Here is a 25,274-nt window from a genome sequence, read left to right on the forward strand (position 1 = left end):
AAGTTACTGCATTAGAATTGAGGAAGTACCATATAAAGTTTACATAGCATCCGTCTACCTGCACATTCTCCTGCTTCTTTTTACGGAAGAACAGACTAAGTAAAAGTAAACGCCGCCCACACAGGTTGAATTACAATAAGAGCAACAACAAAAAATAGCTGAGAAGAAAGAAGACTATTCCATATAACATAATTTAACCTGTCTGCGAGACTTTTACTTTGTCACTGTGCTTTGATGAGCTGCAATAAGACTTTATTTCTAGTAGCTGGAGATTTTATTTGGAACTGAAAGATAGCAGCAGTGTAAAGCATTGGGAAGTAATGTGTATTCACTGCTAAAAAGATTCATTTTTGAAATAACTCACGATTGTAGTGCCGTTAAACCTGGATTCTTTATTGACAGTCTGTATCATTTATGAACGTACTTACGGTGCCGTATGGATGCCAAACTGATGTTTTTATTGTTCATTTTATTTACCTTAATGCGTCTTTACAACGCGGTAATAGAGAGAGCATACTGTATTATCCTCCTCATTGATTATCTGATTTGCCAGTCTGCAGGATGGAGTGAAGCTCAGTGCTTCTGTCAGCGCTGCTCAGCTTCATAAGAGAAGAGTTTTATTATCTGTTGCTGCAGCAGCTCCAAGATTACATGTCATGTTCCTACGTGTCGTACAGCTCAGGGTTAGCTGAACCTTCAGGTCAGCACCATTTTCACCACTAAAAATAACCACAAAGGAAAAGGCATGTGGACTAAAAGCGATGGAGACGTGGAATTATTTAATAATCTGTTAAGCTGATGAATGACTTTGTGTTTTTACCTAAACTTTTCTTTCAGATACAAGCATCTTATTGATTTTAACTCTGTGAACTGCTCATTTTTCACTGTAGGAATAAAACCTGCTCTTTTTTAAAAACTACTGTAGAAGTAGAGAGAACTAAAAAATGTATTTTGTGCAACACGACACAGTTATAATAGTATAACTCATGTAAAAACAAACAAAAAAGATTTCTAATTTCTTTATTAAGTTTACAAAAATGGAACAAAAACCTAGCCTAGTCGCGCTTGACAACCCACAGCAACGAATTTAATTCTCTGCCAGGGTGGGTCTAATTACCCTTCATAAGGCTCAAGGCTGGATGCTCCTAAAACTGGCCAGACCAATCACCATGAAGTGTAGAGTCAGAAGGCGGGCGTAACTAAGTGACGACAGAGGTGTGACGATTTTGACAGAAACAACCGGCACACAATAAACAGTTATCTTTCGACTGGGCTTTGGCCACAGCCCTTAAAGATTTGAAGCTAAAATTCAACTTGAAAGATAAACAAAGGACGGCACTGAAGTGTTTCATTGAGGAAGAAAGACGTATTTGGACTTATGCCGACGGGATATGGCAAATCCTTAATATACCAGTTGGCTCCGCTGGTTGGGAAGCTAATGGGACTTAGCCACAATCCGCCGGCGCTCTAGGAACTACATCAGCCTATTCGTTGCGCTGATTGGTTGTATACCTACCCAATTGCTGCAGAGTGATTTGAAAGACAACCTTTTAGCCCGCCTCCCTCCCTGTCGAGCGTTCCTAGACCCTTGTGTCTTCAGAGCTGGGTCTAGCACGGCTAGGCTAACAAAAACCTGGAAACAACATGTAAATGGTGCACAAGGTTTCCAAATGGCCACAGATGTTTTTAATACTGTTAAAAAATGCAACCCTCAATACTAGAGATATTTTACTGCTTCCATTTTTTGCAGTTAGTTTTTATACTTGCCTCATCACTGCTCTCTATAGACACTGCCTGCAGTTCAGCCGAAAGTCCCTGAAGTTTTATCAAGTTTCTGGTTCATTACTTGAGACTTTTTTTTCTCCAAAAAGAACCTAACATGTATCTGAGTTATTTGAAAAGAGGTATAAAGATATTTGGATGATTCAAAATCCAGAAACAAGACTGAAAGTGACAAGCTGCTGCATTAGTTTGTCTCCTGTCTGCTCTGTGGAAACGCTGCCTGCAGTTCAGCCGGAAACCTCCAGAGTTTTTGGCATGTTACTGTTGATCACAGCTGAGCCAGTCAAGGCTTCTCAGTTGCACCAAGGATTACACTATTTTTTTGTTTTTTTTATAGAATCTGGTTAGTGTAAATGTTACATTTATGGTGGATTTTTAAATGAGACGTAGAATAAAGTGAAATTGATTCTTTGTAATGTTGCAGTTTCTGGCTCTCATAAATGATGTATTTTTGACCATTTTGGGGTTCAAAAGGTTACCGAGTTTGCTCACCCCAAAAAAATACTTTTAACATTTTAAAATGATTTCTTTGTAAGAAAGAAGTTGTGGTTCATGTCACTTTTCACTTTCACGACATAACACCAGAAATTCCATTCAGTCGAGACAGATTTGTTCCAAAAAATGGGCAAATAAAAACTAAAACTATCTGCTAACAGGGTGAAAATATGTGTATTAAATGAGCGACTCTTCAATATTTGCCTGTACTTGAAGTGAAAGTACTGTATAAAGCCATCGCGGAATAGGTGTCTCTTTGCCTCCCATGCATTTATCCTCAGTCTCAGCCACTTCACAAACTCCCCTTCATCCATTTACCGGGCGGCAGCACCGCGGGCGCCCCAACCTTCCACCTCACACAGCGTCGGCCGATTAGCATAATACAACAACAAAAGTATCTCCGAACAAAGTAGCCGGCGACCCGCACGACCCCAGCTACCGACAAGACAACAAAACTTCCCTTTCCTAACAATTTCCTCTCGGGGGGCCGCAACCGGAGAGCAGCGACGGTTCCTCGAGCCTGCAGCAACAAAAAAAAAAAACTTCCACACTGGCAACATATGAATCATCAACGCGAGCCTACACACTGAGCCAGGACGCAAAACAAAACCTGCAGAGTGACTCACACCCTTACATTTCATTTGGAACAATTCGATACTGATTAGATAATACTGACGGTGAGCGCTTTCAGGAGGGAAAAAAACACGGCCTTGGAAATGTTTTTAGCTGCGGCGGTGGCCTGGTAGTGGTTGAGGGCGAAGCGATGGGCGGGAGGGAAGCGCTGACGTGGGCGGCCTCACCGAGCCTTTGACTGTATCTGGTCGCCGAATAATCGTGGTTGTTGCGTAACCATCACCGAGTGTAGACTGGAGGGGTTTTATTCTTTATTTATTTTTTTGAAACAGGAGGCTTGAGGTGATGTAATGTCTGTGTCTGAGCTGAAGGGTCATATTCAAGAGCCGCCACTAGGAGGAGAGAGTGGGCCTGAGCTGGCAGCAGGATGATGGAGGCTGATAAGGCCAGAGGTGTGAGCACTGCAGAGCGCCTTTATCCTTCAGCCTTAGTTTTATCATCCTAAACGTCTATCCCTGCCGAAACAAGCAGCGTTAGACTTCAAATTGGTACCAAACACAACATATAGTTGCATTTTATGGTTCTACAATGTGTGCAATACGGCTGAAAGTGTGTGCTGTTCAAACCAACACGGTTAAAAATGATACTGAAGCAGAAAGAAAGCAAATGACGCAGAATGCAAGAATAAAAATAAGCATTTATTTGTCACGAATACATTACAGAATCATTTCTTGTTAAGGCGTCCTTAAGGCAGATATGATTGAGGTCATAACAGCTTAAACCTTCAACCTTCTGATCAGCAACTCGGAGCCATTCAAACACCAACCATTTTAAATTTTGTTTAAATGTTTTACAGTGGGATTTGTTTCTACAGTTTCGTCAAAATCAGTGTCTGTATACTGAAACGTCAAGCAAAATGCTTGTCAAATATATGCAGATACAGTACCAGTCAAAAGTTTGGACACACCTTCTCAGTCAATGCTTTTTATTTATTTGTATTATTTTTTACATTGTAGATTAATACTGAAGAGTAACACTTTTTTGTTCACCACATAATTCCATATGTATTCTCTTATAGATCTGATGTCTTCCATATTAATCTAGAACGTAGAAAATAAATAAAATCCATTGAATGAGAAGGTGTGTCCAAACTTTTGACTGGTAGTATATATACATATTTAGTAATTTTACCAGAAAGTCTGTATAATAACAAATTGTTCCCAAAATTTACAGTGAAGAAAAAAAATACATATTTAGAAGCATTTGCATTTTTCAGCATTTTTCGTTTACCATTATTTTGTTTAAAAAAACTACAGATCAGCCAGCCAGACCCATTCAGCAATCAAACATTTAAAATTTGGACATTTTGCAGTGTCATTTGTTTCTACAATTTCATCAAAATCAATGTCCTTTGTGTTAAACAACATGAACAAATTGCTTGTATCAAAAAATAATATATTTTTGTGATTTTACTGGATATTAAAATCTGTAAAATAACAAATTGTTCCAAATATCTGCTAAAAACACATTTTAAAAAGTATATATATAAAATTTTAAGCATTTTTTTTTACAAATATTCTAAAAAAAAAAAAAAGATCAGCAACCCAGACCCATTCAACCATTAACAATTTCCTTTATTTTAATGAGACATGTTAAATTGTGTTTTGCTTCTACAGTTCTGTCAAATTCAATGTCTCTATTATGAAACAACACAAAATAAACTGCTTGCCTAACACAAAAAAAAAAAAAAAAAAAAAAGTCAGGTATTAAATTCCAGCAAATAAGCAGTTGTTTCAGAAATCACAGGTAAAGCTATTACAAATGTATAATTTTAAAAAAAATATTTTTTAACCAAGATTTTTGTAAAACTACAGATTTTTGAGGTGGACCTTTTGTGAATTTTTGGCCTTTTTTATGATTACCTGGTAATTATTATTTTCTGTGTGTAATATTATTCATAATATAATAATATAATCACATGATTTTCTTTTCCTCCTCCACTACATGTAACAGCCGAATTATTGTATTATTTATTATTTAAATAGATAAATACACATACATATACAAATACAATAAAACAATACAATTAAAAATTGTCATATTTTTGTATGATCAATATAAGAATTTATGCTTTTCTGGGATCATACTTGATATTAAAATCTTTAGTAATTGTTCCATAAGTCACAGTTTTCAAGAAAAGTTTTTATTTTTTATTACTATTTTTTAAGATTTTGCACAAACATCTGTGAAAATACAGATTTCTGATGGAGGGAAAAACTATAAAAAAATAATGGCAAACTCTAACTCTTGCAAAAATTGAGTTTTTTTTTTTATTTCAAACAGAAACTTTAAAAAAAGGCAGCCAGAATGTCACACATTGTAAAAATAAATGAATAAAATGAATAAAAAAATACATTACTTTTTCTAAAAATATAGATTTTTGACATTGTAAGTTTTGATTAAGGTATACATTATTACTTTTCTGTGTGACTTTAGTTGATATTATATGTAATTTACCAAAGCAAAACATCTGTAAAATAAAAACAGTTACAGTTGAAGTATTTGTGGCATCTTTTTTTTTTTTTACAGTTAACATCTGTCATTTTTTGTGTTTTTTACTAGACATTATCCATAATTTAACCAAATTGGGAAAAATCTGTGAAGTACCAAATTTAAAAAAAATAATAAAAATTTTCCATTGATATTTCTGTCAAATGTCACCACATATCTGTAAAATAGGGATTCTGTAAATGATCTAAATGCTGAAAAAATCGTACCATTTTGCGGTCGAGTGTTACAAAAGAACAAAATATCATTTAATTGATATTATATGTGGACATTATTTACATTTTTGACCTCTTTTCATTTGTTTGTTGTTTGTTAAGGGTTAGCATATATATATATATTCAGTGGGTACGGAAAGTATTCAGACCCCTTGAAATTTTTCACTCTCTGTGTCACTGCAGCCATTTGCCAAAATCAAAAAAGTTCATTTTATTTCTCATTAATGTACACTCAGCACCCCATCTTGACAGAAAAAAACAGAAATGTAGAAATTTTTGCAAATTTATTTTAAAAAAAAAGAAAAACTGAAATATCACATGGTCAGAAGTATTCAGACCCTGGGCTCAGTATTGAGTAGAAGCACCCTTTTCAGCTAGTACAGCCATGAGTCTTCTTGGGAATGACGCAACAAGTTTTTCACACCTGGATTTGGGGATCCTCTGCCATTCTTCCTTGCAGATCCTCTCCACTTCTGTCAGGTTGGATGGTGAATGTTGGTGGACAGACATTTTGAGGTCTCTCCAGAGATGCTCAATTGGGTTTAGGTCAGGGCTCTGGCTGGGCCAGTCAAGAACGGTCACAGAGTTGTTCTGAAGCCACTCCTTTGTTATTTTAGCTGTGTGCTTAGGGTCATTGTCCTGTTGAAAGGTGAACCTTTGGCCCAGTCTGAGGTCCTGAGAACTCTGGAAGAGTTTTTCCTCCAGGATATCTCTGTACTTGGCCGCATTCATCCTTCCTTCAATTGCAACCAGTCGTCCTGTCCCTGCAGCTGAAAAACACCCCCACAACATGATGCTCCACCACCATGTTTCACTGTAGGGATTGTATTGGGCAGGTGATGAGCAGTGCCTGGTTTTCTCCACACATACTGCTTAGAATTAACACCAGAAAGTTCAATCTTGGTCTCATCAGACCAGAGAATCTTATTTCTCATAGTCTGGGAGTCCTTCATGTGTTTTTTTGGCAAACTCTATGCGGGCTTTCATGTGTCTTGCACTGAGGAGAGGCTTCCGTCGGGCCACTCTGCCATAAAGCCCCGACTGGTGGAGGGCTGCAGTGATAGTTGACTTTGTGGAACTTTCTCCTATTTCCCGACTGCATCTCTGGAGCTCAGCCACAGTGATCTTTGGGTTCTTCTTTACCTCTCTCACCAAGGCTCTTTCTCACCATTGCTCAGTTTGGCTGGACGGCCAGGTTTAGGAAGAGTTGTGGTCGTCCCAAACTTCTTCCGTTTGAGGATTATGGAGGCCATTGTGCTCTTAGGAACCTTGAGTGCTGCAGAAATTCTTTTGTAAGCTTGGCCAGATCTGTGCCTTGCCACAATTCTGTCTCTGAGCTCCTTGTGCAGTTCCTTCAACCTCATGATTCTCATTTGCTCTGACATGCACTGTGAGCTGTAAGGTCTTATATAGACAGGTGTGTGCCTTTCCTAATCAAGTCCAATCAGTTTAATTAAACACAGCTGGACTCCAATAAAGAAGCAGAACCATCTCGAGGAGGATCAGAAGAAATGGACAGCATGTGAGTTAAATATGAATGTCGCTGCAAAGGGTCTGAATACTTCTGACCATGTGATATTTCAGTTTTTCTTTTTAATAAATTTGCATATATATATATATATATATATATAAAATTCTGGGATTTCACTAGGTTTGTAATTTAATGTATGACAGTATGTGTCTGTAATTTAACAAAACAGTAAATAGTTACAAAAAATTATAGTTGGAAAGAAAAACAAAAATGCAGATTTTTTTATGTGTATGCTATGTAAATTTTTGGCCAGATTTTTTTGTTTATTTGTTTATAATAAGCATCAATGTTAACATTTTTTTTCTTGATTTTAGTGGTTTTCTGCATTTTATCAAATCTGTTTAAAAATACATAATATAGTCAGTAATGAAGTGTTTTTATGAAGCATTTGAACAGTGTCTATGTATATGCTAATGTTATTGCTATCATGAATGAAAGTAATGCTAAATCTATAACTGGGCCTACCTGCCTGCTGTTCTGACTGATTTGTTGATGTCTCGGAGGGGATTTCTACATCTTTTTACCAGTACAAAATGTAGAAATCGCCTCCTGTGAGCTCCTTTTGCTCGTTGACTGACAAGGTTATTTACAAGGTTCAAAGTCGATGTGGTGTCTTTGTGCCGGAGCTGCCCTGAGAGGCAGCGGCCGACAGATGGATATGTGATCAATTCAACGTGAGTGATTTTCCCTCTTCATCACACACGGAGACTTTGCTTGTGCCGGTTGATGAATCACTTCATAGATGTGACAAATATATCGGCCTCATACCTCGGAGGAGAAATAATGGTCAGAGAAATGAGCTGCTGTGTTGTTTGCTGTACCTCAGACAGAACGGTCGAGCCTGGCCTTTTTTTTTTTTCTGTGATTTTGTTTCTTCTGCTGCTCAGTTTGTGTTTAAGCTCCAAAAGTGATATCATGCAGGTACAAGCCTGAACAGGGCAGGAAATAGTGGAATTCATTACAACAGCTCCAGAAAAGTATTTCCCTTTCTTCTTTAATTCGAACACTTAGCTTGACCAGGTTTTCCCCCGTGGATCATTAATTTGACTCAGTCTAATTAGTTTGTTATTGCACCTTAAATGTTAGAATAGTATAACATTACTGCTGCATAAAATAACCTGGCAAGTATGACTCAGTGGTGTTCTTGTTTTTCTCTGATTTACTGGCCTCGGGGCTCAAGAAGCCCAATTAAAACTCCACAATAATGGCTGCAGAAACTGCATGGGTGGGAATGTCAAATGGAGAGTGGTCATCCGAACTTATAAAAGGTTCCAAAAGCAAAAACGTTTGTATCTTTTAGCTGGCGGTTAGAAAAAAAGTGCAGGTTTTGTAGGAATAGAATATTCAAGAGACTGTGTAACTGCAGCTAACTAATTTTGTGCAGAAGTACTAAAGTGTACGGAGAGGAGTCACGTTCTCCTGACTGGGAACAAAAGGCGAGTCTGCTTTTATTTCATGCATTTCTCCTAATTATTTTGTTGATCCTTTTACTTTAATTGTTAAAACAGAAGAGGCCGACCCCACAGCCTGAAAAATGCACTCAGTCCCAGCGCTGAAAACAATTTAAATCCATCAACGTGAAACCACTTTGAATACATTTTGAGCATTTTTTTCCCTCCCTGCCTACAGCGTTAGGACAGAACCTGCTCCATTAATGATGTCGCCATATTTTATAACGGTGTTGTTACAGCAGCAGTCGACTCCTATAGCGGCGCACAAAGCTTCCAGGAGGGGAACCCGGTAATATATCTTCCTGCTGGGGCTTTGGTCTGAATTACAGCAGGAAAAACAAAAGGTTAATTACATCGGGAGACTCCGCTTTGCCTCTGACCACCCAGATTCTCTCCCTCGGTGTTTCAATTCAAGCTGCTTTATTGGCATAAATGTTGCATGAACAGGGGTGGAAAGCACCTTTAGAAAAAAAACAATCCGTATTTGTTTCCATCCTTTTTCTGCTGTGTTGTCCGTCTTCTTGCCTATTTCTGTTTCTGTCACCCTTAATTTACATTGAACACAACAATCCATATGTTGAAAACGCGTTTTAAACTCCTCGTCCTCTTGTCGATGACCAAAAAAGATCCCATCATCCCGACCCCCGTTTTTTTTCTTTACATCCCAGCGTGTTTACATGCCGCTGGGCACATTACATTGAGATTCAAGAGGTTATCTGGCAGTGGTGATGGGGATTGCAGCAGCCTAAAGGATCGCCACAGGTTAAAGCTTTTTTTTTTCTTTTTCTCTTTCTCAAGCACCACATATGGCTGAACTTTAATGAGCACAACTTCTTTTCTCCTGCCGCCTGAAAAACAACACCTAGCCGCCGAGGAGAGTAGATTCTGAGGGTCCCTTTTGTGAAGCCTCTAAGTGTGTGTGTGTGTTTTGTGTTTTACAGGGTGGTGGGTCCGGCTGTGACCTTCAAAGTGAGCCCCAACACTCAGAACGTCAGCACCGCAGATGTGGCCAACGTTGCTGGTAGGTTCTCCTTGGCTGAGTAATGTTGTCTTTATACTGACAGAGAAAAAGGGAGTCCATTATCGTTGGCCTGCTGCTGCACCTGAGTCCCCAGATGAGCATTTTTCAAAACTTATGACTCCTCAGTCAAATGTTTGTGCTTTTTTTTTTCCTGCCTCCACGCTCAGGCACTTTGCAGCGAGTTAATCTGCTCCTTTGTTGGCTTAGTTTGGCTAACTGTTTGGCGCGCATATTGGCGCATTTTGAAAGGAAGCCAGCTGGGTTTTCTGTTTTGTCACAAATCTCCAAGCAGCCACGTTTGCCTCCATCGTGGAAATTCATTGGAGATTTGGATGTTTGCCTAATAGTAAAAAAAAAAAAAAGAGGCTAGAAAAAAAGAGAGACACCAAATATCTGAGCCAGTTCATTAATGCCACATGGAGATATGACAATTCTGATTTGGTGAGAATTTGAATATTCACTTAACTAAGAAGAACTTTTATTGAAACTAGGTAACAGATGATTTGAGAATACAACCACTATTCTCTCTGGATTCTCTGCTCTGGTCAAGACCATAGACTGTATATATAGTGGACGTAGCATCTGGCTCCAGAATTGAAGCCGACCCGGAAGTGTCAGAAACTTGCAATATCACGCCGTCCGCTAGGGTTGGCTCCAAAAAGCTTTTTCTCCATAGACCCCAATTCATTTTTGGAAAAAATAAAATTTGATAGACTGATTTTCTACAGCTCAGGATTTTTTCCCCGTTAGTTTTCATGGTCAAAATGAGAGATCAGGTGGCCAATCTTAAAATAAATCAATACTGAATTTTAAATAAATCGTTAAAGTTGGCGGAGCAAAGGGGCGTGGCTATACTTGATCGACAGCAACAGAAGCCTCTGTGGTAAAATGTGGGCGGGATAAGAGAGTCCTCAGCCAATCCTGCCCCTAGTTGCTCTCCGGTCCAGTCTGTTTGATGATGCTTTTTACGTCACTGGCTCCAAAAAATCCAAAACGGCGACCAGGAAGTAGCAAAATCCGGGCTTCATTTTCTCGGCGTTGAAACCAACGGGTGACGTCATGGTTAGTTTACGCCTGGTCAAGACTAAATATTGTCTATTCTGATGTGAGTGAGCAGACGAGTTGTCTCCATGTTGGTTTGTAATCTAAATTGATCCCTCTCCCTACTACAATATAATTCCGAAGGTCGGGGAGAATCATCAGAACTGATGCTGGCTTTGCTTGCATGAACTGCTGCTCTGTTGGTGTCACTTCTCCTCATATCAGTAAACCTTACAACCTAAATCATCTCAGTTCCCAGTGTGTCTCTCTGTGTCTGCCTCCTCATCCTCTCTCAACCTCGCTGAACTTCCACAACAGAGTTAACAAGGCTAAAGTTAGCAAATTTAAAACAACTATCACTGGACTCTGCAGCTTCCTCAGCTTTATAGAGTTTCATTTTGAGTCAACTGCTAACCAAACATCATGTCCCTTTACCACTAAGCTCCATTTAATATTTTCTGCTGGATTACATCTGCCATTTATCAACAAATCTTTCTGTTGCTTCTCCTTCTCAGCTAACCATTTATTAAATGAGGTGCGACTGACTGCAGTTCAAACAATAGAGGCTTTAAACGTGTTGTCAGAATGTAGTATTTTATCAAAAAGTGGGATATTTTCCAAAACTTAACCACGTAGTCTTAATGCCTACACTTAACCAAGTTTTTAACAAGTAGTTATTGTTGTAAAGCTGTCAACAAAAGTGTGATATTTCCTAAATCTAACCAAGCAGCGAGTGGAAACTGAAAGTAAATAAATGAAAATGAAACTTCAGGATGAGAATAATAGTTTCACAGTGGTCTCATGGGTGAAAGTCCTGCTGCTGATTTATGCCTCCATCCTTTGTGGCTCTTTCAAATTAAAAGCTTTTCCTTACTATGTCATAAGCTTGCGTTTTTTTTCAGAAAACACAATTGTATTGGATTTTTTTGTGTATAAATGAGACGCAGGTTTGGCTCATTTGCTCAAATCCTCACTGTTGTGGTTCAGTCTTGCTGCTTTCATAGTGTAGGGAGGTGTTTTCAGAGTAACAACTTCAAATACCAACTGTACTCTACCTGTTTAGCACCTAAATGTCTTTCACTTTCTGGCTGGTTTTACCACTTTAGACCAAATCCTCACAGTTGTGTTCCACCCCAAACTTTTCTTCACTTGTCTTACATATCTTTAATGAAGCAAAAACACCAGGAGGTCTTGAATTCGGGCTCTCCAAGCATTGCCTTCTGCTATCTAAATACCTCCCTAGCTCTTGTTCAGCTTCACCTGAACACTGCTTTTATGTTACTTACACTGATTATAAGAAACATGGTGGAAAAATACTTGAACCACCACCTCTAAAAAATTCAAAATGATGCAGTTGCAAACATAAATCACAGTTGGTATTTGTAAGTGGTTAACCCATATTGGAGAAGGATTGTTTTGTGAAGTTTTGCTCAGCTTAATTTAGCTTTTGTTTAGCCTTCTGAAGTCATTAGAGTTAAGATTTCATACAAGAGAAACATGTCCAATTAACCCGATGCAATAGTCACAAAGCAAAAACTAAATTTCACCTTATAAAAGAGATTCTCAAACATAAAAACGGAAGGACAGGCAACAAAACATAAATCTCCATATGCAAGGAGCAGAATAGCAGGAACATCACACAGTAGCATCCGGCTGAGCTGAAGCAAACATTGCATTTGTGAAGAATTGATACTTGAGGAGATTTTTTTTTTCTTTTTAGGAATTTGTTGCATTGTATTGAGCTGCTTACATGTGTCATTGCACTTGAGCTGTGCATGTGAGCATCACGAATTGCACCTAGTTTTGGAAAGCATTCAAGCTGGATAAAAGTCTGGCATGCAGTGGCATGTAAACAAATTACTGTTTTTATTTAGCATATCTGTGCAGGTGATTCCCCAACATGCTATTAGAAAAACAGATGCCTTTAAATGCGAAGTCAATCCAACTTGTTGCTCACATTGTTCGTGAAGAAATTCAAAAAGAACCGAAAATGTACATTTATGTTCCTCGTAAAAGCCACACTGGAAAAATGTGATCAAAACCAGGACTCCAGATTGATATAAAACCCCCGGTTGGTGATGTGCATGTAAACCTGCTCGTTGTCTGATGTGATTTTTGTCGGCCGCCTTTTTATCTCCCAAAGATAGAAGCAAAGATGAGTTCCTCAGCGATTCTGTTTCAAGATCCCCCGAATCAGTCGTCTCAGGCTGTTCTGTCACGTCGGGGAGGGACTCGGTAATAATGTTTCACAGTGCAATCCTGCAGGAAACACACTGCGGAGGTGTGTGTGTGTGTGTGTGTGTGTGTGTGTGTGTGTGTGTGTGTGTGTGTGTGTGTGTGTGTGTGTGTGTGTGTGTGTGTGTGTGTGTGTGTGTGTGTGTGTGTTGTACTTGCTACATGGTGAGTACCATTTTCTGCATTTAACTATCAAAGTGAGGACATTTTTACAAAGTGAGGACATTTTGGCCGGTCCTCACTTTGAAACAGCCATGTTTGAGGGTGAAGACTTGTTTTTAGAGAACAGGTATGAATTGAGGTTTGGTTAGGGTTAGGGTAAGGATTAGGGTTAGGCAATTAGTTGTGATAGTTAAGGTTAGGGTAAGGCTCTAGGAAATGCATTACGCCTATGGATGTCCTCACTAAGATAGAAGTACAAACGTGTGTGTGTGTGTGTGTGTGTGTGTGTGTGTGTGTGTGTGTGTGTGTGTGTGTGTGTGTGTGTGTGTGTGTGTGTGTGTGTGTGTGTGTGTGTGTGTGTGTGTGCGCATAGGTGTACAGTGTGACTCACAGTAATGAGGCGAGGGTGTTGATGAAGTGGGGAATAAAGGAAGGAAGAATGTTTGCCATTAGCTAAGCTGTCAGTCTAAAGAGAGAGAGAGAGAGAGAGAGGACTTTCCTGATATTCCCTGTGTCCAAATCACACACTCATACACGTCTACTTCACTAAGAGTGACCCAAAAGCTGAACCAACCAACAGGGGCCCAGTGTTTCTAGTAATTTTAAAGGAAACAAAATTAAAAAAAAAAAAAAAAAGACCCCAGTTGACGTAGCGGGCCCAGTGATGGTAAGTGCCAAATAACACCTTGGACCCCTTTTGGTATAACTGTCGCACACACGTACACACAGATATACAAATCACCTGCACTGGGAAATTGGGCCTGTCAAAAATAACTCACATGAGTAGCTCACTGTCTACTTTTTTCTCATCCCTGCTTTATAATTGCAACCCCACCTCCTCACACACACACAGGCACACACTTGGTGCTGATTATGCAACGGCTTCTCTCCTGTTTTTAAGTGCTATTGTTGCTGTTCTCATTTCCCGCCCGCCGGCTCCATGGGGTCACGGATGAGCCTTGGTTGTTATTAATGCAAACATTTGACAGAACGTGCTCGAAATGAAATATGGCGTCCTCTCAGCTAAAGTGCAATAGTGTGGGCGGGCCATCTTTAAAGTGTCGTTTGTCATATTCAACTAGAATATCAATCCGTCCCGAAGCGTGTACATTATCCCCCTCCACTAGCCGGGGTTTAGAGTGCTTTTCTGAAACATTAAGCTTTACACGGCCATTGTAACGACATCATTTTATCATCGTTTATAGTCGCACGGCAGCCGCGGGAGCAGACTGGACGTCCATCTCTCCTGTCACAAACTTGTGTGTTTGGGTTGAGCGGTTTTGGCAGCTGTGTTAAAAAATAATTCAGGTTTATTTGATTTCATCTCTGCTAACGCCCCAGGAAGACGTCGCTGCTGCGCCAGTGAAATGCTTAAACAAGGAAGTACGATAGTTTGGGATTGTTTTGTTTTTGATTTGTGCTGTTTAAAATATATAGGAATTTAATCAGTAGAAAACTGAACTATGCCAATGAGATGTTCAAAAAACATGAGAATTTGACATTAAAATCTGAGAATATTGACATTTACTTATACTTTATTATCTTACACCTCAGATATGATAAATTCATTTTAAAAATGCTGCATTTTTTAGATGAAATAAATATATAAATGCCAATTTATAAACCAAAGTCAACAGCACTTAAAAATTTCTTACATGATATTGCAAGAAATATATAGTTGTCATTCCTTTTCAAATTGCAGTTCCTATCCTCATTAACATAAACACACGAAGCCTGTGAGGTCCACGTATTTAATTTCATTCTAATATTCTCTGACGTTCTTTATACATGTAAAATGTTCTAATATTTCTAATATTCTCCGACTTTCTTTACACATTTTCATTTGTATTTCCATGTTTTCAGTATTCAATTCTGTGTAATATAAAATGCGTGAAAGGGAAATACCGTAAATATGTAACCTAAAAATGCAAGATTACAAGATAAATGTAAATATATTTACATATTAATAAAGCATGTGTCATCCTGTATTTATTTATTCATATATAACATATTATGTTATTTAAGAGCATTATCATTATTTTTAAATATATTGCTACTTAGTACTGTCACTTATTATTATAATAATAATAATTATTATTATTTATTTTTTAATTTATTTTATTCTTATTTGTACATTAAGAACACTATTCCACTCAAATATTCCTCTACTTATTATGACTCATTTTCCTTTTTAACGGTGTCATAATATTATATTAATCAGTGGGCATTATTGATGATGTAGCATGAATTAACATTAACATAAATAAGTAAAAATATTCTTAGAATATTGTAGTTGGTAAAATTGCAGGTAAGTTTAACTACTGTTGCAACGTACTGATTTATACAAATAAACAGATTTTTTTAAACTAATAAATTTGATAATATTTTACATGTAACATGTATTTTAGTGGCGTAAAAACTCGAGATAACTCCTCTGAAATTGTAACGTACAGGATGAAATTTAAACTATCAGTCGAGTATTTGAGTAAACGTTGGTACATAAATGCATTTGTACTCTGTGAAATCTCTCGGATCCAATGTTCTTATTTAATACACAACATGCAGGTCTTTCTGCAGCCCCTCAGGAGTCCAGTTTAAACCCTATCATTTCTCCCCTCCTTACACCGGATTGATTCTGACCCCAGCCTGCGGGTGCCAAAAGGTCCTATTGATGCAGCCGGGCCAGCCAGACCCGGTGTTGCATTTTAAGAAGCCACGTTACCACTTCTGTCACGCGCGTCTGCCCATTGTGAGGGACTCCAGGGCCACCGGGGGCCATTGTCAAATGTGGGGGTGGATGTCAAGATGGTGGGCAGCGAGGTGGTGACCCTCATTGTCCGGCCGAGGGTGGGCGGGGGACCCAGAGGCTACTTCCAGCGGTGCGTCACGGCCGTGAGAACGGGACCCCGTGAATAGGCCGGGGGTCAGGGTCAGGACAGCGGGCAGCTCAATTAGCACTTAAAGCAGAAGGAGAGCAGCTGAGATAGCCTCATCCCTGCACCGTCTGTTCGCTTCACTTCTGCTTTTTCATCCCACCATCAGTTGTTTTTGCATACATGCTAATCATGCCTCTCGGTGTGAAGATAGCTGCTCGCACATGAACCAAAAGCCGCCCACTCTGGGGACCGTCAGGACATCGTTCCTGGCCAGTTTTTGAGTCTTCTGCTCTTCCCTCACAGTGTTTTTAAACCAACCCGGCTTTGTTACCAGCAGACAAAGACTGGTTGCTCAGCGAGTCTGTTTTATTTTGAAACTTTGTGTGCTGACATGTAAATAATGTCTTGACATGAAGGTCATCATCGGTTTAATAAGTTAGACAGACATTGTAAGACATTGGAAAGGTGACACCAGTGAATGCTGAATTTACATGCTAATTGATGGAATATTTAGTTTTTAAAAGGTGTCTGGAAGAACTGATTATTCTAAACTATACCTCACATTTATAACATAAAAACATTTTTAATTCTTAGAAAACTTGTTTTTCCATAAAATATAAGTGAAATCTATTACATTTGCATGTCAAAGCATGTGGAAAACTGAATGGAATCTGCTTACATATGGTTTCTACGTAATCTTTCTGCATCTTTGATCTGCTGTCTATATTTGCCATTATATTCTACACTTTCCATCCATTGTCATTTTGTCCTTCTGACAGGACAGTCTTCTTAAGTCTGACAACTCTTTTGGATTATTCTGTGCTTTATGCTTTCATAATTATACCAAAGTCTGCACTGCAGGTCCTTTAGAGAGCTGTGTGACTTCTTTACTTAAACTCATTCAAGAGAAACAAGCAGAAATGTAGTCCAGTATACATACATGAAACACTTATTCACCACAATATCAACCCAAAACTAGGGAGGTATTCAAACTGACAGAGAGAGCATAAAGATACGAAACTAATACCTGATTTGCTGATTCTTTTCAGTCAGTATAAACTGCTGCACATAGCTGCAAATGTGAGATTTATTCCAGTGGCTTTGAAATGATCATGCGTGATAAGTCACAGGTATTCAACTACACCTCTTCCCAGTTAAAGGTATGACTACAAATACAATTATTCTTGATGCATTGAGGTGATGTAACAATGTTGGTAATTGCAGCAACTTAACATTATGCAGAAGTTATACTCAACTTTCTGCATTAATTGATTCAAGTTGAAATAACTTAATGAAATTGGCTTGATAACTTCATTTTTTTCTAACCCTCTCCCAGGCCTACTTAACAATTGAGATTTTTTTTTAAATTGGCCATCCTAAAAGCACACTGACAACAGCGTTATGAGAATTAAGTACAAAACACTTAAAAAATATTTAAGTGTTTGAGTAACCAACTTGAAAAATGTGTTTATGCTACCAATCATCAGTTGTGAAGGGAAATCTAATTCTGACAATATAAGATGTTTAGTTGTTTTAACATAATTTTGTTATCGGTTATAACAAACCATAAGTTATAACTCAAAAACATTGATGCAAACTGATGCATTTTTTAGGGTGTAGCATAGTTGTTTTTTATTTAACATTTTGTCTATTAAGTCTATTAAGTCATTCAAGCCTTAATTCTTTTGTAGGTTTCAATATACACTTGAGTAGTTTAAGTGGTAAAAATACAACCAATTTGTGGGCATTGTGCTCTCGGCTGCAAATACAATCTACAGAATTAGAATCTTCCATTGTCTTTCTTTATGATAATTCAGTAACAAGAGGAAGTCGTTCTGTGGCATCATTTTTGCAGACTTTGTGACGGCTGATATTGTTCTGTCGCTCAGCTTCAAACCAGATCCCCATGACTGAAGGCTTTAGGTTGAAGGTGTCAGTTGCGTCTCGGCCTTTTCTTCCCTTCTCTCGACTTTTTGTCTCCTCGTTGTTGTTTCTTTTTTTCTTTTTCCCTTTTCCATCTGAGTGGATTAGCATAGATCTCGTATGCTGACAGGACTGACCTTCACTGCAGCTAAACACTTGTCAAAATGCCAAATGTAATTACTGAGCTCTTTAGGTCAAAGTAATGTGTTTCATCTACCTCACTTCGCCCTGTTATTGATGTGCCGGCCCTCGGACCTCAGACTGCAGTCGAGTCGCCCTTCTTCCCTCTGGCGGCACCAGCTCCCTGCATGTGTTTGTGTCATAACAAAGTGAGGAAATGTATCTGTAATTATGCCTAAGTAATGTGGCCAAATTGTTATCTGTGTGGACAAGTGTGTGCGTTGCTACACTGTTAGAAGTCTTTGTGTGACTTTGTCAGACTGTACGCTCCCGGATCCTGTGATTATGGACAATTTCAAGTTATCTCTCAGAGCTGCAGAGTGCTTCCCTAACACTGCCTTTCAAAGGTAGTCATCATCATCATCATCATCATCATCATCATCACCATTACCATTCCTCTGCAAATTGCATGCCTGGAAATTGTCAACTCTGTTATGCTGTCTTAACATCAGCTGTCTCTCAAGGGAACTTTTCTACTTGTCTTGTATTTACATTGGCTGCAGACGACGAAAACACACGACTGCAATCTTTTTTGAATCTTAACTTCGTAATTAGGTGTTGAGACAATGAAGTGACTCTCAAACCTCTGAATTGTAGTTCCCCAGACCCAGATTACTATTTCAAATATTAGATGTTTCTCCCTCCGATGTGCGCAAGCTGCAGAGAGAATTGTTTGGTGTTCATATTCGGCAGCCCTTCTCACAATAGCTGTCATTATTAACACCGCTGACTGATTTTCTGTCGTCGCCGTCACTGTGTGGAACTCCTTTAATTGTTCCCATTGATTGGCAAAGTGATTGCATTGGAAACAGCTCTGGCACTGGGTTCCATCCAGCGTTCTCTCTGTGCCCTACAGGAGCCGGCAAATCTATTTCAGTTAACTTCATTTCAGTTCACCCGCTAATCAGTTTTCATCGCACGCCGAGGGCTAATCGATTCTAGAAGTTTCTCTCACCTGTTGCCGAAGTAAAGAATCAAAACAGCGACAGAGAGAAAGTGAGAGAGAGAGATGAGGGGTGTGCTGGTGTTTAGTGATGCAATTTTCTGTGACACTGCGCTGCGCTTTTTATCTCTTTGCCTGTCGTCATAGCAGAGCTGGAGGCGTTTTGTGAATTGCAAGATGCCTCATCGGGGCTTTAAAAAGCCTGCCCTGCCCCCCCAACACTGCCAATCCAGAGTCACCTGTGGTTATTTTGGTCTGACTTCAGAGAGAGCAGAAAGCTGTGCACTGTCCTCTGGAGCTTTGCAAGCATCTGTGAGTCCTGCCGTCGAGCAAAGAGGAGGGTTGGTGCGGGGGAGGGAGGGAGGACACAGGTGTTGTGCCGAGCTCAAGTTTGCACAGCGGTGCAACGTGATCCCCGATCCAGCCGTGCAGCCACCTTGCCAGCCACTCAGCCAACCAGCCGGCCTGATTTCCCCAGTGCTGGCACCAGACTGCTGGCACCGGCCTGCTGGCACCGCCGGCCCCTCTCTCCCACTCCCACAGCTGGCAGGATCTCTGCGACTTGGCCTCGGCTCCTGACGTTCACTGCGGGGTTGGCAGACCTCTCCCAGATGGCCACCTTGTAGTGAAGCTGGCTTTGCGCTTGCATCACTTTTACATCATTCCCTCAGCCACAGAGCTGTGGTGGAAGGAGAGGGCTTCTGTTGGCTGTGCTGAGGCATTTTTTAAGATGTGGGAGTGCTAAAAATCTGCTGCAGCTCTCACACTTTCTAACGATGATTTGTCATCCATGCTGTTTGTGTAGCTGCTTTTCAGGAAACCAGTGACTGCTCTGAGGCCAGAAACAGATAGGAAAAGAGTGAGTCCACGTAGACACACCTGCACACACACACATAGAAGAAACACTGGTTTTTAATTTAAACACGAACAGACCTATAATAGCCCTATCTTTTACATTCAAAATGACGGGGCAGTGTCAAGGTGCCTCTTGGCTTCATATTTTATTTATCACCTAATTTAAATCCTACTGCATTTCCTATAATTTATATCCTACTAACTTTGTAATCCCAGCTGAACGGAAGAACAAGCCTGGACCTCCCCAAAACTTGTTAGCACTAAGGTTGAATAATTTAATATACATTTTTAAAACTGCAATGGATGTGAGTAAAATCATCTCATAGAATTTTCTTAATATCCTCAGATTTAATGACCATGTCTGTCTGATGACGGCTCCTAATTATCACTTTTTCATCCAACTGTTTTTTCTTCTCAGTTTTAAGCTTCCTCACTGCCATGGAACATGACATATGGTACCTGTAATATCACGAAATTACAGTCATTGAAATATTAAAAGACATTTTCGTGGCATCAGAGGACGTGGAGGCAGTGTGGAGGATGTCTCTTGGTGTTGACAGTGCAGGTCACTTTGTTCTCATCTTCTTTCACCCTTATCTTTTTAAACCACTTTGCTAATACAAAGACAGTTTCAACTGTTTAAACCGTGTTTCAAAAGTCATTTAAATTATATATGTATTACTATATAGTGATGCAAATTATGTTAAAACACAGGTATGAATTCAGGTTGTAGTTTCATATTGCAAATATGCGTCAGACTTCTTGAGTGCAAGATATAAATATGCAGAATATTCTTTCTCTCTCTTTGTACTGCTAAAATGTTTCTGATCTGCATAATTACTGCTAAAACCTTCTTTATGTGAACAAAACAAGATACGTCAAGTTGAGTCTTGAGTCATTCAACCGTCGCACACACCAAATGTGTTAAGAAGTTGTCAAAGTGCAGTAGTTTGGATAGACCAACTGTGGGCTAAAGCTAATAAAATTACCGCTTTTCTGAAGACTTGACATGGAGAAAATGTGACCAGAAAACTGACATTTACCGTCTTGTCATAGTATGTGACACACTGTTAATTTAAGGGCTTACATAGAAAACAATTCCCTGTTTTGGATTCACATTAATAAAAAACAAACTGAATTCTACAATAAATTTATGTTGAAAAAAACATAGATTAGCATTGACTTGGTTCGACGGCAAATATTAATGTCAATATTCTGTGCAAAAATAGTGCTGACAACATAAATGTGTTTGAAGATAAATGAACCTTAATTCAGTTTTCCTGCACCCTAATCTCCTCTGAACAAACAAAAGAATAAAAAAGAAAGAAATCTTCGCTAATTAGACAGCGGTGTATGATTCCCTTTAGCCACAGCTACTCTTTCTGGTGTCCATCCTGGTTAATGACTGTTGCAAAATGAACACACAGAGGAAATCTCTGTTTGTAGAGCTTCGGATTTGGCAGAGTAGTGCTGATTCGCTAACTTTCTTTGTTTGGACCCAGTTGGCAAATTTTGTCACAGTGGAAGTGCCAAGAACTGCAGTTCCTCAAATGGCCACTGGAAACTGTCTCTAAAAGCCCCCACTGACCCCCAAGTTAAAATGCTCAACTTTACATCAGAGATAAACATGATTACAGTCTCTTGCAAAAATCGATTTTGGTCTCTACAGCTAGTTACTCCAATCATGACAGCTGCAGAGGAGGTAAATTTTTGTATAACTCGCTGGCTTAAAAAAATATTAAAGCTTACAGTTGCAAGTTTAAGTGACAGATAGGTGCCATCACAGGACAGTTCAGGGCCCAGTCGTGTTCTATCTCTTGTTCTTTTTGGATTAGCTAGTAGTAGGAGTCAGAAAACTGCTCCTCAGGAAACTTCTGGGTAGTGTCACATTGGGTTCATCCATCTTCATTTACAGTCAGTGATTTGGACTGTGATGCTCAAATGGTAGTCATCTGCACAAAGTCATGTCTCCAGGCCAGATCAGGGAGTTGATTTGTCTCTTTTTTTCTCTTCTGAGGGTACAGTCCACCGACACACCATGACGTCAGTACTACTAAACAATGCATTCCACCGTTCTGTGGCGGTAAACACTCGTCTACCAGCAGGAGGCGAGTCATTTTTTTGTTGCACTCCGACTACAGCTCTGACTTTCAGGACCTCTGTGTCCTCTGCTGTAGTTATTACAGACTCCTGGCTGGAGCCGCCTGTTGCTCACTCGCTCTCTCGGCAGCCCGGGGAGGCCGCCTGGACCCTGCAACTCATTTTTAGCCATCTTCAAGATGCCTGATGAGATGTAGAGGCAGACAGCTGGATTGATTGGCCCCTCTTGAGCGCACAGGCCCTGATTACAACTGCACTCGAGTGCCGCCCCCCTCCCCTCAATTTCTCTCTCAGTCTTGTTCTCTTTAGTCCGCCTCTCATCTCTCTGCCTCCTTTTTCCCATGATTTCTTTCACCTACAAAGAGAGAGAGCCAGAAAGGGTGGATGAGGAGAAAGTGTCGAGGAGTGAACAGAAAAGAGCAGAATCGCTAACGAAGATCTGAAAAAGTAGAACGACGTGCAGATGGAGCTGTCCATCAAAGATCGGTTAGAGATGAATTTGGAATCACAATCGGTGCTTTGATGTGATGAAAATTAAATCAATATTTTAAGAGCCGAGCCAGGGTAGAGCAGACAAGGACATACACAACCTCTGTGCTGTAAATCAGAAATATTTTACCTCTGTAACCTTCCGATACTGTATTATCATTACAAAAAGACATTATTCAGGCTCTGCATGTTTCCCTGTGAACCGTTGAAGTATTTAAAAAAAATCTTTAAAGGGTCACTTTCTGTAAACAGATGCAGGAGATTGTTTGGTCTGAAGGTGTTTTCCATCCAGACTGGACACTTTCAGGTTTAAATTTGCAGAGGAAGAAGAAGAATCTGCACCAATAACAATCCCCGGGGGGCGTATAAAGCAATATCCACCTAAACCAGCACTGTGTTGTCCTGTTTTCTGGATTGACTGCTGCTGCCTGCACACTTCTATTTATTCTTCTTCAGCCCTCAGGGACCAAACTCGCGCTCACTAATGCTCAGCGTCCTGTTTATCCTGTAGAGGGAAACGTGTCTCATGGGGCATCTTTAGCTGGAGAAAAGGGCAGATGTGGTGGGATGATGCCTTCAACATTGTTCATCGACAGATCCTATTGAAAGACCAAAACTAGTAGTAAATTTATTCTTCTAACTAGACAGCTATCCAAAGCCTGGTGTACCTTATCCCTACCTTATTACATCCAAAAACTAATAAAAAATGCCTCAGTAATCCTCACTGAGTGACACATTGTGGTGTCTTCTACTACATGCATTGCATACTGTATCTGTATTCATCCTCTGCTAAAAATAGTCCACCACAAATCCAATAACTACCACTGCTGATCGAGTAGCAAGTTGATATTTGGTGTGTAACATTAAAGTGTAAAATATTGCAAATCTAATCCTTTAAATGTCGGAAAATCATGTTATCCACGTTAGAAACAACGGAAGTTCCTTCCTGAGTGTAGAACTAGTGCAGTAAATAAACATGTTTTATTTCTGAATGAAGTGTTAATCAATAGTCTATTCTATATTTTATATTTTTCTGCCGCCCCACCATAAACCATACACTGATGAGGCATAAGATTCTGACCACTGACAGGTGAAGAGAATAACACTGATTATCTCTTCGTCATGGCATCTGTTAGTGGGTTGGATATATTCGGCAGCAAGTGAATATTTTGTCTTCAAAGTTGATGTTAGAAGAAGGACAAATGGGCAAGTGTAAAGATTTTAGCCAGTTTGACAAGGGACAAATTATGATGGCTAGAGGACTGGATCAGAGCATCTCCAGAACTGCAGCTCTTGTGGAGTGTTCACGGTCTGCAGTGGTCAGGATCTATCAAAGGTGGTCCAAGGAAGGAACAGTGGTGAACCAGCAACAAGGTCATGGGTGGCCAAGTCTAATTGATGCACTTGTGGAGCGAATGCTGGTCCGTGTGGTCCGATCCAACAGACGAGCTACTGTTGCTGAAATTGCTGAAGAAGTTAGTGCTAGTTCTGATAGAAAAGTGTCAGAATACAAAGCGCAACAGCTTCTTGCATAGCTGCAGACCAGCCAGGGTGCCCATGCTGACCCCTGTTCAACCAACTCCTCAACAATGGGCACGTGAGCATCAGAACAGGACCATGGAGCAATGGAAGAAGGTGTCCTGGAAGGATGAATCCCATTTTCTTTTACATTACATAGATGGTCGGGTGCGCCGCTTTTCTGGAGAGCACATGGCACCGGGATGCACTATGGGAAGAAAGCAAGCCAGCGGAGGCACTCTGATGGTTCAGGCAATGTTCTGCTGGGAAACCTTGTGTACTGCCATCCATGTAGATGATACTTTGACAAATACCACCTCCCTACGCACTGTTTCCTATCATGTACACCCTTTAATGGAAATGGCATTCCTTGATGGCTGTGGCCTCTTTCAGCAGGATAATGTGCCATGCCACAAAGCAAAAACGCTTCAGGAATGGTTTGAGGAGCACCAGTTTGAGATGTTTACTTGGCCTCCAAATTCCCCAGATCTCAATCCAGTCCAGCATCCGACAAAACGTCCGATCCATGGAGGCCCCACCTCGCAACTTCCAGCACTTAAAGGATCTGCTGCTAACATCTTGGCGAAAGGTACCACAGCACACCTTCAGGAGTCTAGTGAGTCCATGCCTGGACAGGTCAAGGCAGCAAAACAGGGACCAACACAATATTAGGCAGGTGGTCAAAGTGCTATGCTTGATTTGATCGGCGTACACTCTAACAGTGAGATATTTAGCCTCAAGTTGGGTCCTTATGCTGTTTTTTAAAACTATTCAGTGATAGTAACAACCAAGCTTAATGTTAATGTAACTTAAAATATTTAAACAAAACAAAAAACAAAACATAAATGCAGCATTAATGCCACTGTTGGCTTGATTATCCCCAGAGGACAAACCCTAATGATGCTGAGGATGTTTTTCTTCAACACCAGCCGGTTTTTTCTACAAGATATCTCCAAAACTACACATTAATCGGTACATTGTGGGTGAACTCTGAGCAGACTCTGCATTATTGTTATTAATATTAAAGTACAGTTCATTGACCTGTTGTGTGTCAATTTGGGAGCCGGTTTGTCACTATGGAATAAAACAAGCTCCTCTGCTGCATCTGTTTCCATGACAAATGACACAAAAATCGATTTGCGGTTGATAACTCGTGTCGGTGGACAAAATATTTACTTTAGCAATAAGAGAAACAGCAGATTTAATAGGATTAAAATCCTCAGTGATGTCTGTCAATATTCAGATCTCTGCGTGTCCTCAGATAGCAGCAGGATTTAGTTTATATCAGTGGATTCCTGCAGCAGTGAGTTGTTTCA

The 25,274-nt window shown here is 39.8% G+C and overlaps 1 protein-coding gene across 2 annotated transcripts in view; it reads left to right on the forward strand.

The window, feature by feature from the left end:
• LOC110963949 (receptor-type tyrosine-protein phosphatase N2-like) overlaps positions 1 to 25,274 on the forward strand; it is a 280,181-nt gene that overhangs the window by 76,050 nt on the left and 178,857 nt on the right. For both annotated transcript variants that reach the window (XM_051953002.1, XM_051953003.1), the window contains one exon: positions 9,557 to 9,636. In XM_051953002.1, the coding sequence (XP_051808962.1) occupies positions 9,557 to 9,636 (80 nt within the window). The remainder of the gene's footprint in view (positions 1 to 9,556; positions 9,637 to 25,274) is intronic.

The sequence above is a fragment of the Acanthochromis polyacanthus genome, chromosome 9, assembly GCF_021347895.1.
Source record: "Acanthochromis polyacanthus isolate Apoly-LR-REF ecotype Palm Island chromosome 9, KAUST_Apoly_ChrSc, whole genome shotgun sequence".
Taxonomy (NCBI): Eukaryota; Metazoa; Chordata; class Actinopteri; family Pomacentridae; genus Acanthochromis; species Acanthochromis polyacanthus.